Source organism: Salvelinus namaycush, chromosome 34 (genome assembly GCF_016432855.1).
Source record: "Salvelinus namaycush isolate Seneca chromosome 34, SaNama_1.0, whole genome shotgun sequence".
NCBI lineage: Eukaryota > Metazoa > Chordata > Actinopteri > Salmoniformes > Salmonidae > Salvelinus > Salvelinus namaycush.
Window position 1 is genome coordinate 8,283,891 of NC_052340.1, and position 22,789 is coordinate 8,306,679.

General features: G+C 42.5%; 1 protein-coding gene across 1 annotated transcript; it reads right to left on the reverse strand.

Moving 5' to 3' along the window:
* Positions 1–1,527: 1,527 nt before the first annotated feature.
* On the reverse strand, positions 1,528–14,911 carry LOC120029151 (HHIP-like protein 1). Its single transcript, XM_038974457.1, has 9 exons — positions 14,624–14,911; positions 9,671–10,317; positions 9,332–9,475; positions 4,569–4,897; positions 4,285–4,411; positions 3,906–4,051; positions 3,433–3,514; positions 2,935–3,017; positions 1,528–2,805 (listed from the first exon to the last, which is right to left on the reverse strand). The coding sequence occupies exons 1-9, from the start codon at positions 14,909–14,911 to the stop codon at positions 1,733–1,735; spliced, it is 2,919 nt and encodes a 972-aa protein (XP_038830385.1). The 3' UTR covers positions 1,528–1,732.
* Positions 14,912–22,789: the final 7,878 nt, after the last annotated feature.

Here is a 22,789-nt window from a genome sequence, read left to right on the forward strand (position 1 = left end):
AATCAATTATAGTAGTAGCAAGCTATCAAAGTTGACCTCAGGTCCTTCTCATCTTCCTGCTCTCTTTCTCAAACTGAACAGAACATAGGCTGTAGGCTAGTCCATGCGCAAGATGGACTAGGCCTAATTTTTTTTTAAGCCTTTGAGTCTCCTGAACTGCCACTATATGCATACACAGGACAGCCATTGGTTAGGCAAAACACAACAACTTTTTGATCAGCAAGAGCAGAGCAGACATTGGGCTCAGTGTTGGAATATCCATTGCAGTGTGTAATGCAGCCTAGTTTTATTTACACAATCCCAGCAGCCATCTTAGAAATATAACTTTCCTCTGTGCTTCTCCAGGCATGCATTTCGTAGCCTATACTTTATAGGCTATGGATAATTTGGTTGAGACCACACTAGCCTATAGGCGCACTTGATATTGCCCACCCAGCAGAGAATCAGAGATGAGGGGCGGCATTGGGCACACATCGATATATAGCCTAATAAGCAACTAATTCTAAAACACAGAGAAATAGAAAAAGTAATCAATTACAAATTACATGACCCTCCCCTGGACTAGAAAAATATGAAATCCTAAACCCTCCCGTTGACTGAAGTTGAGAAAGCATGACTCACCCCCATTTTCCTCCAGGGACCATTATGTAAACTTTTACTTAACTACATTCCTAAAGAAAATACTGTACGTTTTACTCCATACATTTTTCCTGACACCCAAAAGTACTCTTTACATTTTGAATGCTTAGCAGGACAGAACAATTGTCAAATTCAAGCACTTATCAAGAGAACATCCATGGTCATCCCTACTGCTTCTGATCTTGCAGACTCACTAAACACAAATGCTTCATTTGTAAATTATGTCTGAGTGTTGGAGTGTGCCCCTGGCTATTCTAAAATAAAATGGTGCTTTCATGTCGGATTTAGACTTCCCAGTTTCCCATTTACCACGAGCACATGAAACCACCCTTCTCCCTTATCGTTCAGCATTATGCCGCGTTCAAGTGCTAGTCGGAACATGTATAACTACAACCTATTAGCAAGTCGGACATTTCTGAGATTCCTAGTTCCGACTAGCATGTGAACGCAGCATTAGTCCTCTGAATAACAGTTTTGTTTTATCTGGTTGTCCATGGGTGACGCAGTATGCTTGCTTGAGTAGAAATGAGGAGCAAGAATTAAATTGAAATCTCAGTTTATTCGTCTCAATGGCCTTAAAAACAGTTTACATACTGTATATAATCCGTCAAATTTTAATAAAGCACACAATGTCCAGCATTTTCCTTTTCATGATCATTATTATTATTATTATTTTGACATCACTTCTTCACATGTAGAATTTTTTTGATGAAAAAGAAAAAGAAAACATATGATTATATATATAGATGTGATTATCAATTCATACAATGTAAAAAATTATAATTTCAACAAAATATATGCCATTTCTTTCAGCAGAGGGCAGTATTGTAAAGTGATACACTTTTTTCTGGAAGGGAGGCAAGGGAAGGAAAGGGATTCTGCCTCTGAAGTAAAGTATCAGAAAGTCTAGTCTACAATCAACAATTGCTGTTAATCATCTTGAATTCGCAGTGTATGTGAGTATGTGTGGGGGAGTAGAGGGTGAGATGTGTCTGACCACAGTTTGTGCCCTGGAGTACAGTACATAGAGGAAGATTCTGTTCATGCACAGGAGAGTAGCAATGATCCCCCCAGTCAGACATCTTTTGGCTCATTATTTATCCTCGTCGTGGTAGTAGCCACACACCACCCCCACATCCTCATCGTGTGCACAGTTGTGCTTGCCCACCTTTGCCCGTTTGCAGTCCAGTAACGTCCTCTCTGTGCCTTCACACTCCACATCATCTAGCAGGATACTGCCACTGCCACCCCCCAACTCCGCCCGTTTAGCCACACGCAGGGCTACAGGGAATCCTAGTTGCTGGCACACCACCGTAGCCGCTTTACTACTAAACAAGTCATCACACACTGTACCCCACTCCCCTCGTATGTAAATCTCCACCCGCCCACGGTCCGATAGCTGCTCTGCACTGATCAGCCTCACGGACCCAGCCCGGTGCTTCCGGCGCCGCTGCTTCCCAGGTTTGGAGCCCCGTTCCTTCTTGTTGACCCGGTTCCTTGTGGAACGGTCTATCTTGTCACTCTGGCCTTTCAGGAGCTTGTCCTGGGCCTTTGAGAGGATGAAGTTAGGCCTCTGGGTGGTGGGCTTTGTTCCAGCTGTCCAGTACATGGGCCTTGGTGTGGTCTGGGGCCGGTTGGTCGTAACCCCTAGTGGTGGGGGTCTGACCGTGTCGTGTGGTTGTGGTAGGGTCAAGGGTCGTGCTGTTGGTGGAGAGGGCCTTCTGGCTCCAGTTGTCAACAGTGGTCGGGGCTTCGGGGTAACAGTGGGCCTGGTGTAGGACAACGACGTTCTCTGCCGGGAAAGAGTGGTGGCATGACCTGGCCTGGCCGTCATCACCTGCCTCCATGAGGTGGTCAGGGCAGGTGTAGCAGTACCAGTAGGCCTCTGCTGCATTGAGGTGGGGTTGGAAGGTGTTGCTGCAGGTTTAACAGTAGCCCGCGTCGTAAGAGGTTTAATAGTAGCCCTCATCGTTGAAGGTTTCACTGTAGCCCGCGTCGTTGCAGGTTTAGCGGTAGCCTTCAGGGTTGCAGTTGGCGGTCTGTAGGTAGGTCTCGTCGTCGTAGAGCGCATGGTGGTCAGAGGAGTACGAAGCGTGGTGGTAGCTGTTGTTCTAGCCGTAGTAGTGGGCATAGCAGTGGTCATCGGCTTCTTGTCAATGACAAACTCTGTAGAGAGGAAGTCAAGCGAGAGAAACAGCCCTTTAGAGCACTCCAACTGACCGAGATGTGTTGCGCTATGACTCATGATAGCCTGCAAACACAGAGCAACGCGTGTTTGTTTGTGGTGTCACTTACCCTCCGTCGGGTGGAAGGGAATCAGCTTGCCCTTAATCTTGACAAGAGTGGGCTTGAAGCTGCACTTGCCTGGAGGTGCTCTCCTAGATGGTGAGAGAAATCCATCAAACAATCCATTTGTTCCAATGCTGCTCATGACAACTCTATCTCCTACTAATACAGTATTGTGTCATTTTAATCATACGTTATCATAACCACATGAAAAAACAATTCTATCATAGATAAGCACATTATATTCAGTAAATTGCATTTCGGGGTAAAGGGTTTAGCAGATATTCCCTTAGTGTGACACAGAGCAAGTACATTTGTGATTACACAGTTAAAGTAAGAGATGTACTAAACAAACACAGGGGGATTGAAGACCACATCAATAATTGGATGGACAACAGACATTAGTATATCTGGCAAAGGTATGTCTGTTTTGGGAATCTGCCATTAATTCGAGATGAATTCCCAGAGCCCCCAGGCTGTTGGGACATTGGGACCCTAGTTTAATACCTGGATGGATCCACTATCTTATAGATCACCCCCGCTCTGGCAGACGCACTGGGAGCTCCCGTTGCCAGGAAGTACAGCTCCCCTAGAAACAAGAGGGTAATAAGTATCTAAGACCCAGCACAAAGATATGCAACACTTTCAAAGTGAAACGAAGACAGACCGTTTCTTTTGAACCCCTTCCCACTCTAATTAGCTTTGAAGTCAGGAATTCTGAACAAGATTGCTTTTTGAAACTTATCTGAAGTTAAAGAGCATGCACTAAGTGATGCACCACTGGGTTTGAACTCTTTATTGCTGTTCAAAAGCAGAAGACGCTCATCATGAAATAGCTCAGAGAAGCAATTTTTCATGGTTGCCTTGGGTGAGTGACATCACAAGCAGCATGCATCCCCTAATGGCCTTTTCATGTACAGATCAGTACAAACAAAACACAAAGAGACACAAAAACATGCAAAGCTAGTTGTCAAGGTTACCTGCCTCATCTTCAGCAAAGGATATTATGTATTTGTAATAGCTGTTGATGAGTTTGGGGAATCGGCACGTCTGGCCCTTTCCCATACACATCTCCTTGTACTCCCACTTCCCAGTGCTTTGGTTCTCCTTCAGTGACATCAGCCGCCTAGGTAGACAAGGAGTCACTCAGATTGTGCATGTGTCAAGTGAGTTTTAGGGCAAAAAAACGATTGTAATGCTATTGTTTTAATGCATTTGAAACATTTGGCAATGTTCTATCAATGTTAAGAACATTTGTCTATCAACTCCTTTTCGAGGCATGACAATCTATGGAACATTTTAAGCATATTAATCAGTATAACATTGGATAAATGTAGGTTATGTTGTATAAACACACACCCACTCATAAAATCCCCGAATATGTAGAGGCCGTTGAGATTAGGCATCTGGCAGCCGCGGTATATGTAGCCTCCAGTGACCGACTTCCCCAGTTTGTGGGGGTAAGCGAAAATAGGCAGGATGTCATCTGAGGAGAAAAAAGGTAATACAACAATACATCTCGCTTTGGAAACATGCTGCAAGGATTTTACACCGCTTAAGGGTTTTAATAAATATCTGAACTTATAATGAACTGATGCTTGATTGATCAGCCTGCCACTTCTACGGAGGAGTAGCCTACTCACCAAGAGAGGAGTTGCGACACAGCCTGTTGTCATAGCAGGAGAAGCCCTCCTTGGCTCTCCAGCCGTAGTTGCCACCCTTGACGATGAGGTCCACCTCTTCAAACTTGTTCTGCCCCACGTCCCCGCAGAACAGTCGGCCACGGCCCTGCCCGGTGATGGGGTCGCCCCGGTCGATGGAGCAGCGCCACATGTTACGCACCCCGTAGGCATAGATCTCAGGCAGCGAGCTCTTCTCCCCCAGGAAAGGATTGTCCGACGGGATACTGTAGGGGTCCATGTCATCGTTGTTGTCCACATCGAGACGCAGCACTTTGCCCAACAGAGTGGACCTACGCACACATGGGGTGGAGTTAATTCATAGGAAAATGTACGAGCGTTTTAGTGTGTGCTTCTGTCATTGTTGTGTGTGCTTCTGTCGTTGTTTTTCATTTGTGTTTGTGTATCCAACCTGGTCTCAGACCATTTTGTAAATCTGAGACACTCTAGTATGTCATTTGTAATTTTTCCTATTTTGTTGCCTTACAACCTGGAATTTAAATATATTTTTGAGGGGGTTTGTATCATTTGATTTAGACAACATTCCACTGGTGTACAGCAATCTTTAAGTCATACCACGGATTCTCAATTGGATTGAGGTCTGGGCTTTGACTAGGCCATTGCAAGACATTTAAATGTTTCCCCTCAAACCACTCGAGTGTTGCTTTAGTAGTATGCTTAGGGTCCTTGTCCTGCTGGAAGATGAACCTCCGTCCCAGTCTCAAATCTTTTGAAGACTGAAACAGGTTTCCCTCAAGAATTTCCCTGTAATTAGCGCAATCCATAAGTCCTTCAATTCTGACCAGTTTCCCAGTCCTGCCGATGAAAAACATACCCACAGCATGATGCTGCCACCACCATGCTTCACTGTGGGGATGGTGTTCTCGGGGTGATGAGAGGTGTTGGGTTTGCGCCAGACATTTTCCTTGATGGCCAAAAAGATACATTTTAGTCTCATCTAACCAGAGTACCTTATTCCATGTGTTTGGGGAGTCTCCCACATTTGGCGAACACCAAACGTGTTTGCTTATTTTTTCTTTAAGCAATGGCTTTTTTCTGGCCACTCTTTCGTAAAGCCCAGCTCTGTGGAGTGTACGGCTTAAAGTGGTCCTATGGACAGACACTCCAATCTCCGCTGTGGAGCTTTGCAGCTCCTTCAGGGTTATCTTGGTCTCTTTGTTGCCTCTCTGATTAATGCCCTCCTTGCCTGGTCCGTGAGTTTTGGTGGGCGGCCTTCTCTTGGCAGGTTTGTTGTGGTGCCATATTCTTTCCATTTTTTAATAATGGATTTAATGGTGCTCCATGGGATGTTCAAAGTTTCGAATATTTTTTTATAAGCCAACCCTGATCTGTACTTCTCCACAACTTTGTCCCTGATGTGTTTGGAGAGCTCCTTGGTCTTCATGGTGCCACTCGCTTGGTGGGGCCCCTTTCTTAGTGGTGTTGCAGACTCTGGGGCCTTTCAGAACAGGTGTATACATAATGAGATCATGTGACAGATCATGTGACACTTAGATTGCACACAGGTGGACTTTATTTAACTACTTATGTGAATAATGAATGTAATTGGTTGCACCAGGTCTTATTTATGGGCTTCATAGTAAAGGGGGTGAATACATATGCACGCACCACTTTCCCACTTAAAATGTAGATTTTTTATTTTTTATTTCACTTCACCAATTTGGACTATTTTGTGTATGTCCATTACATGAAATCCAAATAAAAATCAATTTAAATTACAGGTTGTAATGCAACAAAATAGGAAAAATGCCAAGGGGGTTAATACTTTTTCAAGGCAATGTATGCTACATTTCGTATGGTGTGTATTAATTTGTTCATCACTCATTTCGTATGGTATGTTACAAATTACAATTTGCATTATATGTTACGAATTTGCAAAACGTACTATATGTTGTGAATTTGCAAAATGTACAATACGTTACGAATTTGCAAAATGTATGATATATTATGAATTCTAGCTAGGTGGCTAACATTAGCTAGCTGGCTAACATTAGCTAGGCTAGGGTTTATGGTTAAGTTTAGGAGTTAGGTTAAAGGGTTAAGGCTAGGGTTAGGGTTAGCTAAAAGTGTTAGCTAAAAGGGTTAAGGTTAGGGTTAGGGGAAGGGTTAGCTAACATGCTAAGTAGTTGCAAAGTAGCTGAAAAGGTAGTAAGTAGTTGAAAAGTTGCTAATTAGCAAAAATGCTGAAGTTGTCCATGATGAGATTCAAACTCACAACCTTTGGGTTGCTAGACTTTCGCATCTTACATACTGCGATACTTTCATTAAGTAACCATCTGTCTTATGTAACCATGCGAAACGTAACATATCATGCTAATTTGAGTGTCCCGGATTTCTGTTTACTATGTTGCGTCTAGTCTACGAGACCAGGCTAGTGTATCACAACAGTCTTCAAAGACATTTATGTTTAATGATGAGTGAGTACGTTATAGATGCACAAAGATCATGACCCTAAAGCATTTTTTGGGGAATGATATTTATGCCTCCGTGACTTTCTCACTCATCTTTATTCACAATTCATTCATGATTATCCGTAATCATGGTAACATCCACATGAATGTAGAAGGGTTCAGAAACATATTCTATTCTTATTTACAATAATTATTTTTGTATTATTTACCATTCATTTCTATTGACCACAACATCCTTGAAACACAACCAAACAAACTGCAAATGCATCCAAGAAGTTTGTAGAGTAGACAAGTTTGATGTAGTCATTGTGTGCTAGGAAAATGGGACCTAATATTAAACTTTTTACTATATTTAATACACTATAAGTGAATGTATCCAAATACATATGACTAAATATATAAAGTGCATAAAGTGCTTGCATTTCTAAACGATGAAACAGATATGTATGAAAATACCCTCAAATAAAAGGTGACATTCTGTACTGTCACCTCATATAAAACATTTAATCTCAAATCCAAAATTCTGGAGTATAGAGCCAAATGAATCGTTTTTAACTTCACTGTCCAAATAAATACATAGTGGAATTTCTCTCTCTCTCTCAATTCAATTCAATTTCAATTCAAGGGGCTTTATTGGCATGGGAAACATATGTTGACATTGCCAAAGCTAGTGAAGTACATAATATACAAAAGTGGAATAAACAATTGAAATGAACAGTAAACATTACACTCACAGAAGTTCCAAAATAATAAAGACATTACAAATGTCATATTATGTATATATACAGTGTTGTAACAATCTCTCTCTCTCTCTCTCTCTCTCTCTCTCTCTCTCTCTCTCTCTCTCTCTCTCTCTCTCTCTCTCTCTCTCTCTCTCTCTCTCTCTCTCTCTCTCTCTCTCTCTCTCTCTCTCTCTCTCTCTCTCTCTCTCTCTCTCTCTCTCTCTCTCTCTCTCTCTCTCTCTCTCTCTCTCTCTCTCTCTCTCTCTCTCTCTCTCTCTCTCTCTCATACACATACTATTATGCGGCCCACAGCGTCGCGTCTTGTGTAAATATTAGCCATGGCAGGTTCCACAACCCTCATATCCCTGGCCTCCCATTCATTGGCTGTCAAGAAACCCTCTGCTCATCTTTCTTCTCCTGCGATGAACTGAAAGGGATGTTTCCACCCAATGGAACTCAATAGAATGCCTTTACCGTAAGTACCGCCCCCGGGGTAAAGCTGTGATGTAAAGATCCCTCTATTTCCGCATGCATGAATTCTGCTATACACTAGAGCTACCCAACTATAAACTAGACATAACCCTCTTCTGAGAATAACGCATAACAAGGTTTGATTTAGAGCACCTGCTCTTACTGTACGTCTTGCTGCTGTTGAAGATAGGAGGATGAGCTCATTGTTATGGCTGGAATCAATCATGCATTTTCCATATTTTTTTGTGATTTGTTTGATACTGTTCCATTTATTCCATTCCAGCCATTACAATGAGCTCGTCCTCCTATAGCCCCTCCCACCAGCCTCCTCTGCACCACATTTACATCTACATCGTAATATTCTGAACAGAGTAGCAGATATTTTACCTCCACTCAGGTCTTTAAAAGGAGAGGTAAACGTCCCTTTTGAAGCTCGACTACACAAGACTGTAGTGATTATCACATGGTACGAAAAGGCCCGACAACATTCCCCATAAGTATTACTTTTGGCCTGGCACTGCAGGTCCAGACTGGCCACTGACCAATACGCTGTGGGGGTGGCACTCACTTAGAACCTGACTGGCAATGTTATGCCCTGTCCTTGCCCATGGTTCAAAATAAAAATGCATTCTAAGACACAGACTGTCCAAAGCTCAGTGATGTTTTTTTCATAATATCACTGTGTGTACAATTCTGCCATTGTGTTATAACTATAGAGGCTTTGAGTCATTTCTGAATGGCCCTGTGACACTCTGTAGATTCTGGGCACTGCCAACCCCTGCCCATGCCAGGAGAACCCTTATTTTTCCTGTAATTTCTTGTCTGTAAATGAGTATACTTTAAAGAGCCAGCACATCACATTAAGCGTTTCCATCCACCACTAGCTCTAATACTCCAACACTACTGTTTAGGTGTCCTTAGTTGAATGATAACTATATCGTCAACACTTTAAAAATGTATGTCTCTGAAGCGAACATATCATTCTGACCTTCAAAAAACATCAACATGAGGTGAAGGCTAGAAATACACTAAATTACTAAATGTCACCCCCTAATTTGTTTCCCCTGAATGTGTTTGAAATATATAGAGCACAGTGACTCACTTATTCTGGGAGTTCCCAAACTTTCCAAAGGGGTCCCCTGCTCTTCCGCCATCGCCGATGAAGATATAGAGGTAGCCATCATGCCCGAAGAGAAGTTGGCCCCCGTTGTGGTTCGAGGCAGGTTCCACCACTTCCAAAATAGTTCTACAAAGAAAACCACTCATGACTAAACATCACTAAATTAGAAATCTGATAGGACGAGTGTAGTTGCAGATCTCTATTTCAAATCTGCTGGTTCGTTCAGATTTGTTTCAAAATGTCAAATGCATTCATGTGAATGGAGCCGATGACACCACAGGTTCTGATTCAGTCCATGCCATTTGGTGATACTTCTCTTACCTCTCTGAGGAGTGGTCTAGTTGGTTCATATCATCAGCGGACAGTGTAAACTCACTAATGCGGATCCTCTCCTCCTTCTTCACAGACACAGAGTAGTAGACATAGGCCTTCCGCACCACCGTGAAGCGTGGGTGGAGGGCCATGCAGAGGAAGCCTCTCTCATCCCCCGCCCAGGGCGAGGTGAGCACTGCCTTGGTCAGGTTGAGGAAGGGCCGGTCAATACGGGAGCCGTTGGACAGGTACGTCCACACGTAGCCCAGCTGCTCGGCCACAAAGAAGCGGTGGGTCCCGTCGTCGGCGTGGACCATGGCCACCGGGTTCCTCAGGCCGTTGGCCACCTCCTGCAGACACAGCTGCAGACAGCCCTCGGGGTCCGCCCGAACATCTCCCAGGTTGGCATTGAGCTTGTCGTCGGAGAGCACGTTGGGGTAGCAGTACTCCCTGTCTTTCAGTTCCAGGAAGTTACAGAACTTATTGCGGTCGTCCTCTATGCCCACTGTGGCGTTGTTGTCGGTGAGCAGGCTAATGGTGTAGCGGCACTGGTGCCAGAACTCAGAGCAGTAGTCTCCGCACAGGCCTGGCAGCTCCCTCATGGGCGTGTTGGCATCCTCAGCATCATACAGGTGGGCAGAGTAGGGAGAGCACTCCTGCAAGGATAAGGAAACCTTGTTTGAAAAGTGGCAGAGCTATTGGGGCTCGGACAACACACGCTTATGAGCAAAACTTCATGATCAGTAGACCTACCTTATCGGCTGATAACTTTCATAATGAGCTACCACTTAAGCTGTAGTCTATAGCCACTTGATTTGTGTAATGTCGTATATAATCTTCAAAAGTATAGTCCACAGGTTAATACTATGCCATGTCTGTTCGTGATACTGTGCAGCTATTTTCATGATGTACTCTCTCTAAGCTTGAAAACATTTGTAATTCAGCATGTCCTCTTCTCATCCCAGTACTAACCAGATCAGCTAGTAATAACTATTCTAGAAATAAATAAGGCCTGTTTAAATGCATCTTGGAACGTCCAATCCCTTGTTAAGTCAAAGACACAAAATTACACTCATTTTGACACTGGTAAACCGTTGGGACAATTATGCAAAACATATAAACCACTGTAACGACGGGTACTGAAAAAGACAGTTCTGTTACAAAGACTCTGATTAATGATATATATATATATATGATTCCAAGTCTAAGGCAAAGTGGGCATAATGTGTTCTGGAGTTCTGCTGAGTATTTATTTACTTCTTCGTATTTAAATCTGAGATATGCTCTCTCAAAGGTACCATCAAACCACTGCTCAAAAACTAAACATCAAAGCTTTTAACATCAACAGCACTGGCCAACTCTGGGGTAAAATCTGTTGCTGACCATAAATTGTTAGGTGGATTATGCAGTCACATGATTGTCAGGCAGTGACGTAAACGAAAAGGGGGCAATCTGGAGGTGGTATGTGTTATGCACAGCCACACTATGTGCCTGAGTTGGGGGTACAGTAAAAACTAGTAGGTAAGAGCTGACAAATGTGAGCATATAGCCACTAAAAAGAACATAAAAGCATGCATGAAATGCCTTGATTATATACAAAATGTAAGATATATCACATCATAGCACCTTGGGGTAAATGTTTATTTTTTACTTACATCATTTCTGTTAGATCTTAAAATATCTAGATTTGGCTCTTGTTGAGGGGTTCATTTGTTTCTGCAGATCTTAAATAGTTTCCCAGCTATCTCCCAGCAGGGGGCCATCCCTTTCAAGTCTTTACAAACAAATCCGGCCATGCTGAGTCCCATTTCCTTTGTACATGTAATGGAACTATCCAGAGAAAGTGTATCAAAAGAGCCCAGTGTTCAGTGAAGCTAAGCAAAGCAGGATTGATATCATGCCATGCTTATTTGGTTAAGTTTCAATCCAAGGTGAAAAAGGGAATCTCTGAGTCTGAATCTAAAATGCTATTGATCTACGCCAAACATAGTGGCTTGCGAATTTATTCACCCCCTTGGCATTTTTCCTATTTTGTTGCCTTACAACCTGGAATTAAAATAGATTTTTTGGGGGGGGGGTTGTATCATTTGATTTACACAAAATGCCTACCACTTTGAAGATGCAAAATATTTTTTTATTGTGAAACAAACAAAAAGAACAGAAACCTTGAGCGTGCATAACTATTCACCCTCCCAAAGTCAATACTTTGTAGAGCCACCTTTAGCAGCAACTACAGCTGCAAGTGTCTTGGGTCATGTCTCTATAAGCTTGGCACATCAAGCCACTGGGATTTTTGCCCATTCTCCAAGGCAAAACTGCTCCAGCTCCTTCAAGTTGGATGGGTTCCAGCAATCTTTAAGTCATACCACAGATTCTCAATTGGAGTGAGGTCTGGGCTTTATTGCCTCTGATTAATGCCCTCCTTGCTTGGTCTGTAAGTTTTGGTGGGCAGCCCTCTCATGGCAGGTTTGTTGTGGTACCGTATTCTTTCCAATTTTGAATAATGAATTTAATGGTGCTCCGTGGGATATTCAAAGCTTCAGATATTTTTTTATAACCCAACTCTCATCTCTACTTCTCCACAACTTTGTCCCTGACCTGTTTGGCAAGCTCCTTGGTCTGCATGGTGGTGTTGCGGACTCTGGGGCCTTTCAGAACAGGTGTATATATACTGAGATCATGTGACAGATCATGTGACACTTAGATTGCACACAGGTGCATTTTATTTAACTAATTATGTGACTTCTGAAGGTAATAGGTTGCACCAGATCTTATTTAGGGGCTTCATAGCAAAGGGGGTGAATACATATGCACCACCACTTTTCCGTTTTTTTATTTTTTTATTTTTTTTAAACAAGTCATTTTTAAAATTCCACTTCACCAATTTGGACTATATTGTGTATGTCCATGACATAAAATCTAAATAAAAATCTATTTAAATTACAAGTTGTAATGCAACAAAATAGGAAAAACACCAATGGGGATGAATACTTTTGCAAGGCACTTTTGCAAGGCACTGTAGACAATGTAGGCAATTACCCTTCTATGACTCTCTGTAATTAACATACCAGCGCTACCCTTGACCATATAATTTATTGTGTAATTCAGCCCAAAATCAACAGGGCCAAGTTTTTCAAAAATGTTAAATGCATATAAAAAAATTCTATGCATATAAAATAGAATGAGCAGAACGGGAGTCCACATTCAAATCAATGATTTGACGGTTCTAGCCATTCTATTTCTATGCATGTAATCCTAATCCAGATAGATAACTTTTGAAAAACTGCACCCTGGTCATTGTTCTTTGCCCTGTTTCATCTCGTTTTATCAAATGGGTGTTGACTCCTCTGGCCTCTACTGTAGGCAGCCCTGATAATGCAGTCACTTAGCCAACTATAACGTTCTGTTTAAATCCTTTGGAAATACTGTAATTTAGGCCGGCGTTGGATGGGATAGGGAGTTTTGACAACAGAAATTCGTCAAACTTAAATCCACGTGCCTTTTGTTCACAGAGATGGCAACCAGATGTGGCGTTAGAATTTGTACAGTTTAGCGTGGAAACAACCCTAGACTAGCACACCCACAAACACTGCGATTGTAAAGAAGGTTGACTACACAGTGCAGGGTGAGCTGGTAGGGTTAAAGCTGTGTGTGTTGGTTTCCTTTCCTCCACAAGTCACCAAAGACAACATAAATACACTCAAAGAACACTCTAAAAAGGCCCTCCTTCCAAAAGAGGTGGGCGGTAATGAGAGAGTGCACATGTGCCACATCGTATCGGACAAACCTTCAGAGTTCCACGTTGCCACGATCACTGTAAATGTGAGACTTCTCAGCTTCCAACGTTGGGAAGGAGGTATAGGATAGGCTGTATTTAGTTAAATGGTTGACGTCAATGTTACTACTTGTTTTGTATCCCAATAGTCAGCCTTAATCCTACCACAAGTAGACGGTATAGTTCCTTCAACTACTTCATCTGGATTCAACTCCTCACCTCCATCTCTTTCCAGTGAAAATATGATATTGTATATCCTGTTCAGTGGCCAGACAGGAAATCAATGTTTCTTTCGCTGGTGGTCAGTGGACCTCTTGACAGATCACAAGCAGCCCCCTGTATCTATGATAACTGTTCGGACAAAGGGCATCATTGAGCAGAGTTTACCCTGGCTAAGTGGCCGTAGGCATTGGGTCTCCAGCCACTGACCACACTGCCTGTATCTCAGCATGGCTGATAGGAGAGCTGAGGGCCAAGCACAACAGCTCACTTCCACCAATGGAGGCTGCTGAGGGGAGGCCGGCTCATAATAATGGCTGGAACGGAGTAAATGGAATGGCATCAAACACATGGAAACCATGGAAACCATGGAAACAACGTATTTGATACCATTCCACTAATTCCAGCCATTCCCACGATCCTGTCCTCCCCAACTAAGGTGCCACCAACCTCCTGTGACTTCCACTGGATCCAAAACCAAACAAAGCTGAGGACACATTCATGCGATTCTCATCATTGGAGAGGACAAACAAGTCATCCGTATACAGTAGTGATGTTGTGGTACTGTGGTTCAGGACCCTAAAACCACCATTGTTAACAGTGCTGTCGTTTCTCATGCTCGAACAGTCAAGTCAAGGTCTTCCATAATACCTCCAACTATAATTTGTTCCAATCTACAGCGTGCACATTTGGAAAGGCCTGGGGTATGTCATTATCATGATGCCTACGTACATTTCAGTAGCGCAGGGGTGTACAAATCTGAATGAAATATAGTTTCATGAAATGTGATAGCTTAATCTGTATACATTTTTTTATGTCCTGTGATGAATTCGAATTTTAGAACAAGTGAAAAGGTTTTAAAACCATGCAAGAAGAGAATCCATTCTACAAATATCCTGCAATTTTGTGGACTGTTTTAGATAAGGAGTCATTAGCTAACATCTGACTACTGACAGACTTCAATTTACCTGACAGAGGATGGTGCGTATGTATTTCGCACAGGTCACGTAACCCGAGTAGTCAAAGTAGTCCATGATCTTGTAGAAGTTCTGGGAGATCTTGTCATCTTTCTCCAGGTCACAGCAACCAAACTTGGCATACTCCTTACAGAAGACCAGAGGCTCCCGTGGCTGGAAGGGGGGCTTGTAATCCAAGCACTGGGGGTGTGTGTTCCCATGTCGGGGTGCGAGTAGGACCAGTAGGACCAACAGCCACCGGGACAGCAGCTCAACTCCCTTTACACTTACCCCGCTCATAGCAATGGTAGTTCCCCCTGCCACCTGTAGGGCTAAGTAATGGAGTGATGCAGAATTCCAAAAGGTCTGTGTGTAGTGGTGATTCTGTCCCTTCCCCCTGGTGCTTGACTGTTGGAGAGCCTTCCTATGTTTGCTCTGGACATGTGCTCTTTTGTGGGACAAAAAACGAATGGTGGTGGAGAGCAACAGGCCCTTTCATTCAGCAGTCAGCCCCGGCCAGCCACGCTGCTTCCACTCTCCAACTCAGATCCTATTCCCATCCCTCCCTCTGCTCCCTCCCTCTGCTCCCTCCTCCCCTTACTCTCCCTCGCTCTCTGTCTGTCCTCCACAGACACATGGCATTCTTTCCCATTGCACCCTGTCTATATCACCCTGCTGTAGCTCCCCTCCCCCTCTACATACTCCGCCTTTTCTCTACTTCCCACACACCTCTCTACCCTGCCTCACTGAGGGGAATAGACTAGGGGTGTGTGTGGTTGAATGACTCAGGACCTTGTGCTGAAAGAGGAGAGCAATGGATCCTCCACACACCACAAACAATGGCATAGCCTATACGAAACTGTATGTATACGATGGAGTACACATGGATAACGCTGTTTGATATAGGCTTCTGCCGTTATTCAACAGGCATTTGTGAACCACTTGGTGATATGAAATGTCTCTAAAACCAATAGAGATCAACTGAAAATCCACCCTAAAGTGAATTGAGGCGAACGATGACTTGCTACAGTTCCTAAGTGTCGTGTCCTAGACCTACAGGGTATACAAATACCACTGTCGTATGTCTTTCATTTGGACTCAGCCACCTCCCTCCCATGTCCTTGGCTTCAGATGTGACACATTTGCAGAGCACACTCTGGTAACAACTTAGGAACTGTTCATAGTTCCTCTTTCAATTACACATTTTGAACATGTGGATATTAAACCATATGCATCCCAGGAAATAAATACAGCCCCGTATAATTACAGGAAAGGCTGGATAACAAGCTCATTAATCACATATTGGTTATTCAAATCGGTATCATCATTTTTAATTCCTTCTAGGATGTTTTCAGACCTTGCATTGTTGTCCGTGTTTCGTGCTTTACTGAGGTGAAAGGGCTGTGAGCCAGAGTAAGTGAGTTTGTCTGCTTTCTGGGAATTAGTTAAATACTACAGAATGCTATTTTTAGAGAAAGAGAAAAAGTAATGTCTCATCCTTATTCGTTTCAAAATGATTCAAGCTCTGTCAAATTGGTTGTTGATCATTGCTAGACAACCATTTTAAGGTCTTGCCATATATTTTCAAGCAGATTTAAGTCAAAACTGTAACTCTTCCACTCAGGAACATTCACAGTCTTCTTGGTACACAACTCCAGTGTAGATTTGGCCTCGTGTTTTAGGTTATTGTCCTGCTGAAAGGTGAATGAATCTCCCCGTGTCTGGTGTAAAGCAGACTGAACCAGGTTTTCCTCTAGGATTTTGCCTATGCTTAGCTCCATTCTGTTTCTTTTTTATCCTGAAAAACTCCCCAGTTCTTAACAATTACAAGCTTACCCATAACATGATGCAGCCACCACTATTAATAAAAATATGGAGAGTGTGTCACGAGCGTCGTCTTGAAAATGACCGGACCAAGGTGCAGCGTGGTGAGGGTACATTTTTCTTTATTTTTTAAATGTTGCCAATAAAACAATAAACAACCACGTGACCGTGAAGCTCCGTAAGGCTAACATGCATTAAACGAAGACAACATCCCACAACTAAGTTGGCAAAACAGGCTGCCTAAGTATGATTCCCAATCAGAGACAACGATAGACAGCTGCCTCTGATTGGGAACCACACTCGGCCAAAAACAAGGAAATATAGAACATAGAATGCCCACCCAAATCACACCCTGACCTAACAAAATCGATAAATAAAAAGGCTCTCTGCGGTCAGGGCGTGACAGAGTGGTACTCAGTCATGTGTTGTATTGGATTTGCCCCAAACATTTGTATTTAGGACAAAAAGTTAATTGCTTTGCCACTTTTTTGCAGTATTACTTTAGTGCTTTGTTGCAAACAGGATGCATGTTTTGGAATATTTTTACTCTGTACAAGCTTCCTCCGTTTCACTCTGTCAATTAGGTTTGTATTGTGCAGTGGTGGAAAAAGTAGCCAATTGCCATACTTGAGTAAAAGTAAAGATACCTTACTAGAAAATGACTCAAGTAAAAGTGAAAGTCACCCAGTAAAATACTACTTGAGTAAAAGGCTAAAAGTATTATATACTTAAGTATCAAATGTAAAAGTATAAATAATTTCAAAGTCCTCATATTAAGCAAACCAGGCGGCATCATTTTCTTGTTTTTTATTTATTTATGGATCGCCATGGGCATGCTCCAACACGCAGACATAATTTACAAACGAAACATGTGTTTCGTGAGTTCGCTAGATAATTGGTTGTAGGGATGACCAGGGATGTTCTTTTGATAAGTGTGTGAATTAGACCATTTTATTGTCCAACTATGCATTCAAAATGTAATGAGTACTTTTGAGTGTCAGGGAAAATAAATGGTAACGATGTACGCAGAGAGTCGGGAAGCAAGTTCAGGGAGTGAATACATTTAATTAATAAATGAACAAAACAAGAAACACAAACAGCGCACCGACATGAAACAGGAACAGAAACAATAACGACTGGGGAAGAAACCAAAGGGAGTGACATATAAAGGGCAGGTAATCAAGGAGGTGATGGAGTCCAAGTGAGTGTCATTATGCGCAAATGCGCGTAACGCTGGTGACAGGTTTGCGCCATAAACGAGCAGCCTGGTGACCTAGTGGCCAGAGAGGGAGCACAAGTGACAACATCATTTTCTTTAGGAATGTAGTAAAGTAAAAGTAAAAGTTGTCCAAAATATGAATATTAAAGTACAGATACACCAAAAAACTACTTAAGTAGTACTTTCAATTATTTTTACTTAAGTACTTTAAACCACTGGTATTGTGGAGTAACTACAATGTTGTTGATCCATCCTCAGTTTTCTCTTATCACAAACATTAAACTCTGTAACTGTTTTAAAGTCACCATTGGCCTCATGGTGTAATCTATGAGCGGTTTCCTTCCTCTCTGGCAAATCAGTTCGGAAGAACGCCTGTATCTTTGTAGGGACTGGGTGTATTGATCCACCATCCAGAGTGTAATTAATAACTCCACCATGCTCAAAGGGATATTCAATATCAAATTTTTTTTTACAGATAATTGTATGTGTGGGGTACAAGGATGAGGTAGTCCTTCAAAAACCATGTTAAACCCTATTATTGCAATTTATTATGTGACTCGTTAAGCAAATTTTTACTCATTAATTTATTTAGGCTTGCCATAACAAAGGGGTTTAATCCGTATTGACTCGAGACATTTCAGCTTTTCATTTTTTATTAATTTATTTTAAAAAATGTAAAAACATAATTCCAATTTAACATTATGGGGTAATTGTGTGTAGGCCAGTGCCCCCAAAAATATACATTTATTTTATTTTAATTTCAGGCTGTAACACAACAAAATTCAGGGGGTGTAAATACTTTATGAAGGCACTGTACATAGTCATTGAACACTTGTCGTATTTAAGTGCTCAGCATATGTGGGAACTCCTTCAAGACTGTTGGAAAAGCATTCCAGGTGAAGCTGGTTGAGAGAATGCCAAGAGTGTGCAAAGCTGTCATCAAGGCAATCTCAAATATAAAATATATTTTGATTTGTTTAACACTTTTTTGTTACTACATGATTCCATATGTGTTATTTCATAGTTTTGATGTCTACACTATTATTCTACAATGTATAAAATAGTAAATGAGTAGGTGTGAGTAGGTGTGTCCAAACTTTTAACTGGTACTGTATATATACACACAAAAGTATGTAGACACCCCTTCAAATTAGTGGATTCGGCTATTTCAGCCATACCCGTTGCTGACAGGTGTATAAAATCAAGCATACAGACATGCAATCTCCATAGACAAACATTGGCAGTAGAATGGCCATACTGAAGAGCTTAGTGACCTTCAACATGACACCGTCATAGGATGACACCTTTCCAACAAGTCAGTTCGTCAAATTTCTGCCCTGCTAGAGCTGCCCTGATCAACTCTAAGTGCTGTTATTGTGAGGTGGAAATGTCTAAGAGCAACAACGGCTCAGCCACGATGTGGTAGGCCACACAAGCTCACAGAATTGGACCGCTGAGTGCTGAAGCAGGTAGCGTGTAAAAGTTGTCTGTCTCTGGTTGCAACACTCACCACTGAGTTCCAAACTGCCTCTGGAAGCAAGGTCAGCACAAGAACTGTTCGTCGGGAGCTTCATGAAATGGGTTTCCATGGCCGAGCAGCCGCACACAAGCATAAGATCACCATGCGCAATGCCAAGTGTCGGCTGGAGTGGTGTAAAGCTCGCCGCCATTGGACTCTGGAGCAGTGGAAACGTGTTCTCTGGAGTGTTTTATCATGTTTCACCATCTGGCAGTCCGACGGACGAATCTGGGTTTGGCGGATGCCAGGAGAACGTAACCTGCCTCAGTGCATAGTGCCAACTATAAAGTTTGGTGGAGGAGGAATAATGGAAGCACGTCCCCGCAATAATGTTCCAACATCTAGTGGAAAGCCTTCCCAGAAGAGTGGAGGCTGTTATAGCAACAAAGGGGGGTGTAAAAAAGGCAGTGACAATTGGGAACTCTGAAAAAAACAAGGTCGAATCATGATGACGTCAGTGATCTTCAGTTCGGAGCCCTAGAAAGAGGCCCGAGTTCCCGACTTGCAATTCCGAGTTGGATGACCGTTCAAAACGTATTTTCCCAGTTGGAGTTCCCAGTTGTCTTGAGCGAGGCAGAAGTCATGCTGGATTGACAGCATGGCCAGTGTTGACTGTTTTTCCTTTTAAGCTTGGAAAAGAGACCCTTAAACCCAGACTTGGACCACACACCCACTGCACTGAATAGCAGGCTAGTAATTGCTTTCCGATGCTTGCAGTTAGCCACTGATTCCTTCCAAACCACTCATTGTTGAATTTGCCATTTCCAACTTGTGTAATGTTTATGTTCAATGGCTGATAAGCACGGATATGTTTTATCTATCATTTAACCTAATTATTTCTCGTCATATGAAAAGGATTTGCCAGTAGATTGTTGACTTGATTCATGATGACTGCTATCTTGCTAGCTAAGATTTTGAAAGTATGATGTTGACATGATCATTCCAATCAAAGCTAATGTAGATATGTGATTTGACATCATTTTATCTGTGGCCATTGACCTTGAGCCTTCTTGGATGGACACTCCTAATGTAACTCTATGGCAGCATCCAAGGGGCTTGAATTTGTTTAGCTCTACATATAGATTTTGCGGTGACGTAGTTTCCCCATGAGTGACAGAATACTGAGCCAATCATGGCGCAAGTAGAGAACATTACCAACCCCTACACTACATATTTTCCGCTGGCTGCCCCACGACCACAGAAAGCACTGAGCTAGGCTGAAAAACCTGCATTTTGGAGCTGCCTTCCTCAAGAAAGCAAAAAAAGAGACCACGTTTGTATGCGGCTTTATTAACTCAATGTTCATTGTTTGCAAACTGATATGTGACACGTGTTAATGCCAAAATAACAGGCAAAACATGCAAACAATTATTATTTTTATTTTTTGCTAAACAGGTGGGGCTCAAAACTGCCCTGAAGTGTACAAAACATTAAGAACACCTGCTCTTTCCATGACATAGACTGACCAGCTGAATCCAGGTGAAAGCTATGATCCCTTATTGATGTCACTTATTAAATCCACATCAATCAGTGTAGATGAAGGGGAGGAGACCGGTTAAAGAAGGATTTTTTGGGCCGGTAATCTATTGGAAAATGATAAACATATTATTAAAAATGTTTAAAACAATGAGAATTTTTAAGCCTCGAGACAATTGGGACATGGATGGTGTATGTGTGCCATTCAGAGGGTGGATGGGCAAGACAAAAGATTTAAGTGCCTTTGAATGGGATATGGTAGAAGGTGCCAGGCGCACCGGTTTGTGTTAAGAATTGCAACACTGCTGTATTTTTCATACCCAACAGTTTCCCGTGTGTATCAAGAATACTCCACAAGACAAAGGACATCCAGACAATTTGACACAACTGTGTGAAGCATTCGAGTCAACATGGGCCAGCATCCCTGTGGAACACTTTCGACACATTCTAGAGTCCATGCCCCGACGAATTGAGGCTGATCTGAGGGCAAAAGGGTGTGCAACTCAATATTAGGAAGGTGTTCCTAATGTTTCGTACACTCAGTGTATATCTTGCTATCGCCCTCTTCCTCTCCTTGCCTGCCTGCCTCAGAGTATCATCTCAGGGTTGAGTATCCATTAACTCCGGAGACAACGCTGGAGCAGTGCATTTCATGCTCTGACGCTTCCCTCCATCTCCAACCTAAGAGCCAGACCGTGTGAGTGAAGGAGGGAGAGGGTGCATTCGGCTCACACAGGAAAGTCATGAGTGTCTGGGGTCGTTCAGGGCTAACCAGTATACTGCGCTGCTCTTTCAAGATGATACACAGCCAAATCCACCCTTTAGATTAGCATCACTAAGAATGATTTCTTATGAAGTTACATTTTGGTTTGATTAACAGTGACCGCATGATTGTTACGCAATTCCAACACTTGATGAAAGTGGTGATAAAAAGTTGAAACGACTGACTGTATTAACCTTTAAAGTTCATTTTTGTGTGTCGATCAATCATACTACACTACCCCCCCCCCCCCCCCTTCCTTCGAGAGACTGTGTCCCCACGCTTCTCTATACCAAGTCCCTCACGTGAACACGCCTCTGCGGTGGCCTCCCAGGCACCATCCCGACTTCTGACTTCAATGTAGCGAATTCGGGAGTAGCTCCGACAGGGACTCCAACCCGGCTCCAGCGACTGAATGTTTTAGCTACATATGGTTTTACTGTGTCTGTGTTGACTATCGCAATCCACATACTCTGACCTGAATTACAAGGTATCTTTCAGTGGTAAAGTCAATAAAAGGACAGATATTTCATTGTGGACCAGTGGAGACTGTATTGAGGATTGAGGATGGCACTCTACAGTACATTGCTGTGACATCATGGGGACGGCAGCAAATGAACATGTTTTGTTAAGCTTTAGAATGCCCAGTGGGCTAACAGAGAGGGGTATTCCCAATGTGTGCGTATTCTCTCCCCAAAGACATGGCGTGACTACATATATCACATCATGGATTGCCAGGAGCCAAAACATCCCAAACAGTACAAAACACACACCCAGTGTCTCTTAAGTATACACATCAATTGCTCACCGTACTATAAAACTATCCAAGCATGCATTTCAAATCTAATATACACTGTACATTCTTACCACCTATCGAGATATTGTTGCCAAATTAATATTAGCCTTTATCCTGATGATTTACTGGTTTTCCACAGTGGACTAACAGAGTCAGGCCGACACCAATACTTTTGGCATTAATATTCCTAATTCCTATGTAAATCCATTTCCTGACATATTATGTAACATATCAGCCAAGCAAAGTTAGTTCCCACAATCCAAGGTTGTTCCAGCTCTAAAACTTCAGTTGGATTAGTGCTTTTACCTCGTGATTTACCCCAGTTGCTCTCAGAGAAAAAATATTTGACAAATGCTCAAATGGCCATGAAAAAGCCCAGGATTTAATATGCAGTCAAATTGCTACTGACACTAATTGATTGCCGTTTTAATTGTATATATGAGAAATCGAAAAAGCCACATTAATTTCATATTGCATTATAACACTCCATATCTCCAGAAGGCCACTTGAGTGTGGATGTGCCAGATTGAATAAGCTGATTTCAGTTTTGAACTGGAGTTGCCATTTCAGAGCTAATTCTGAAA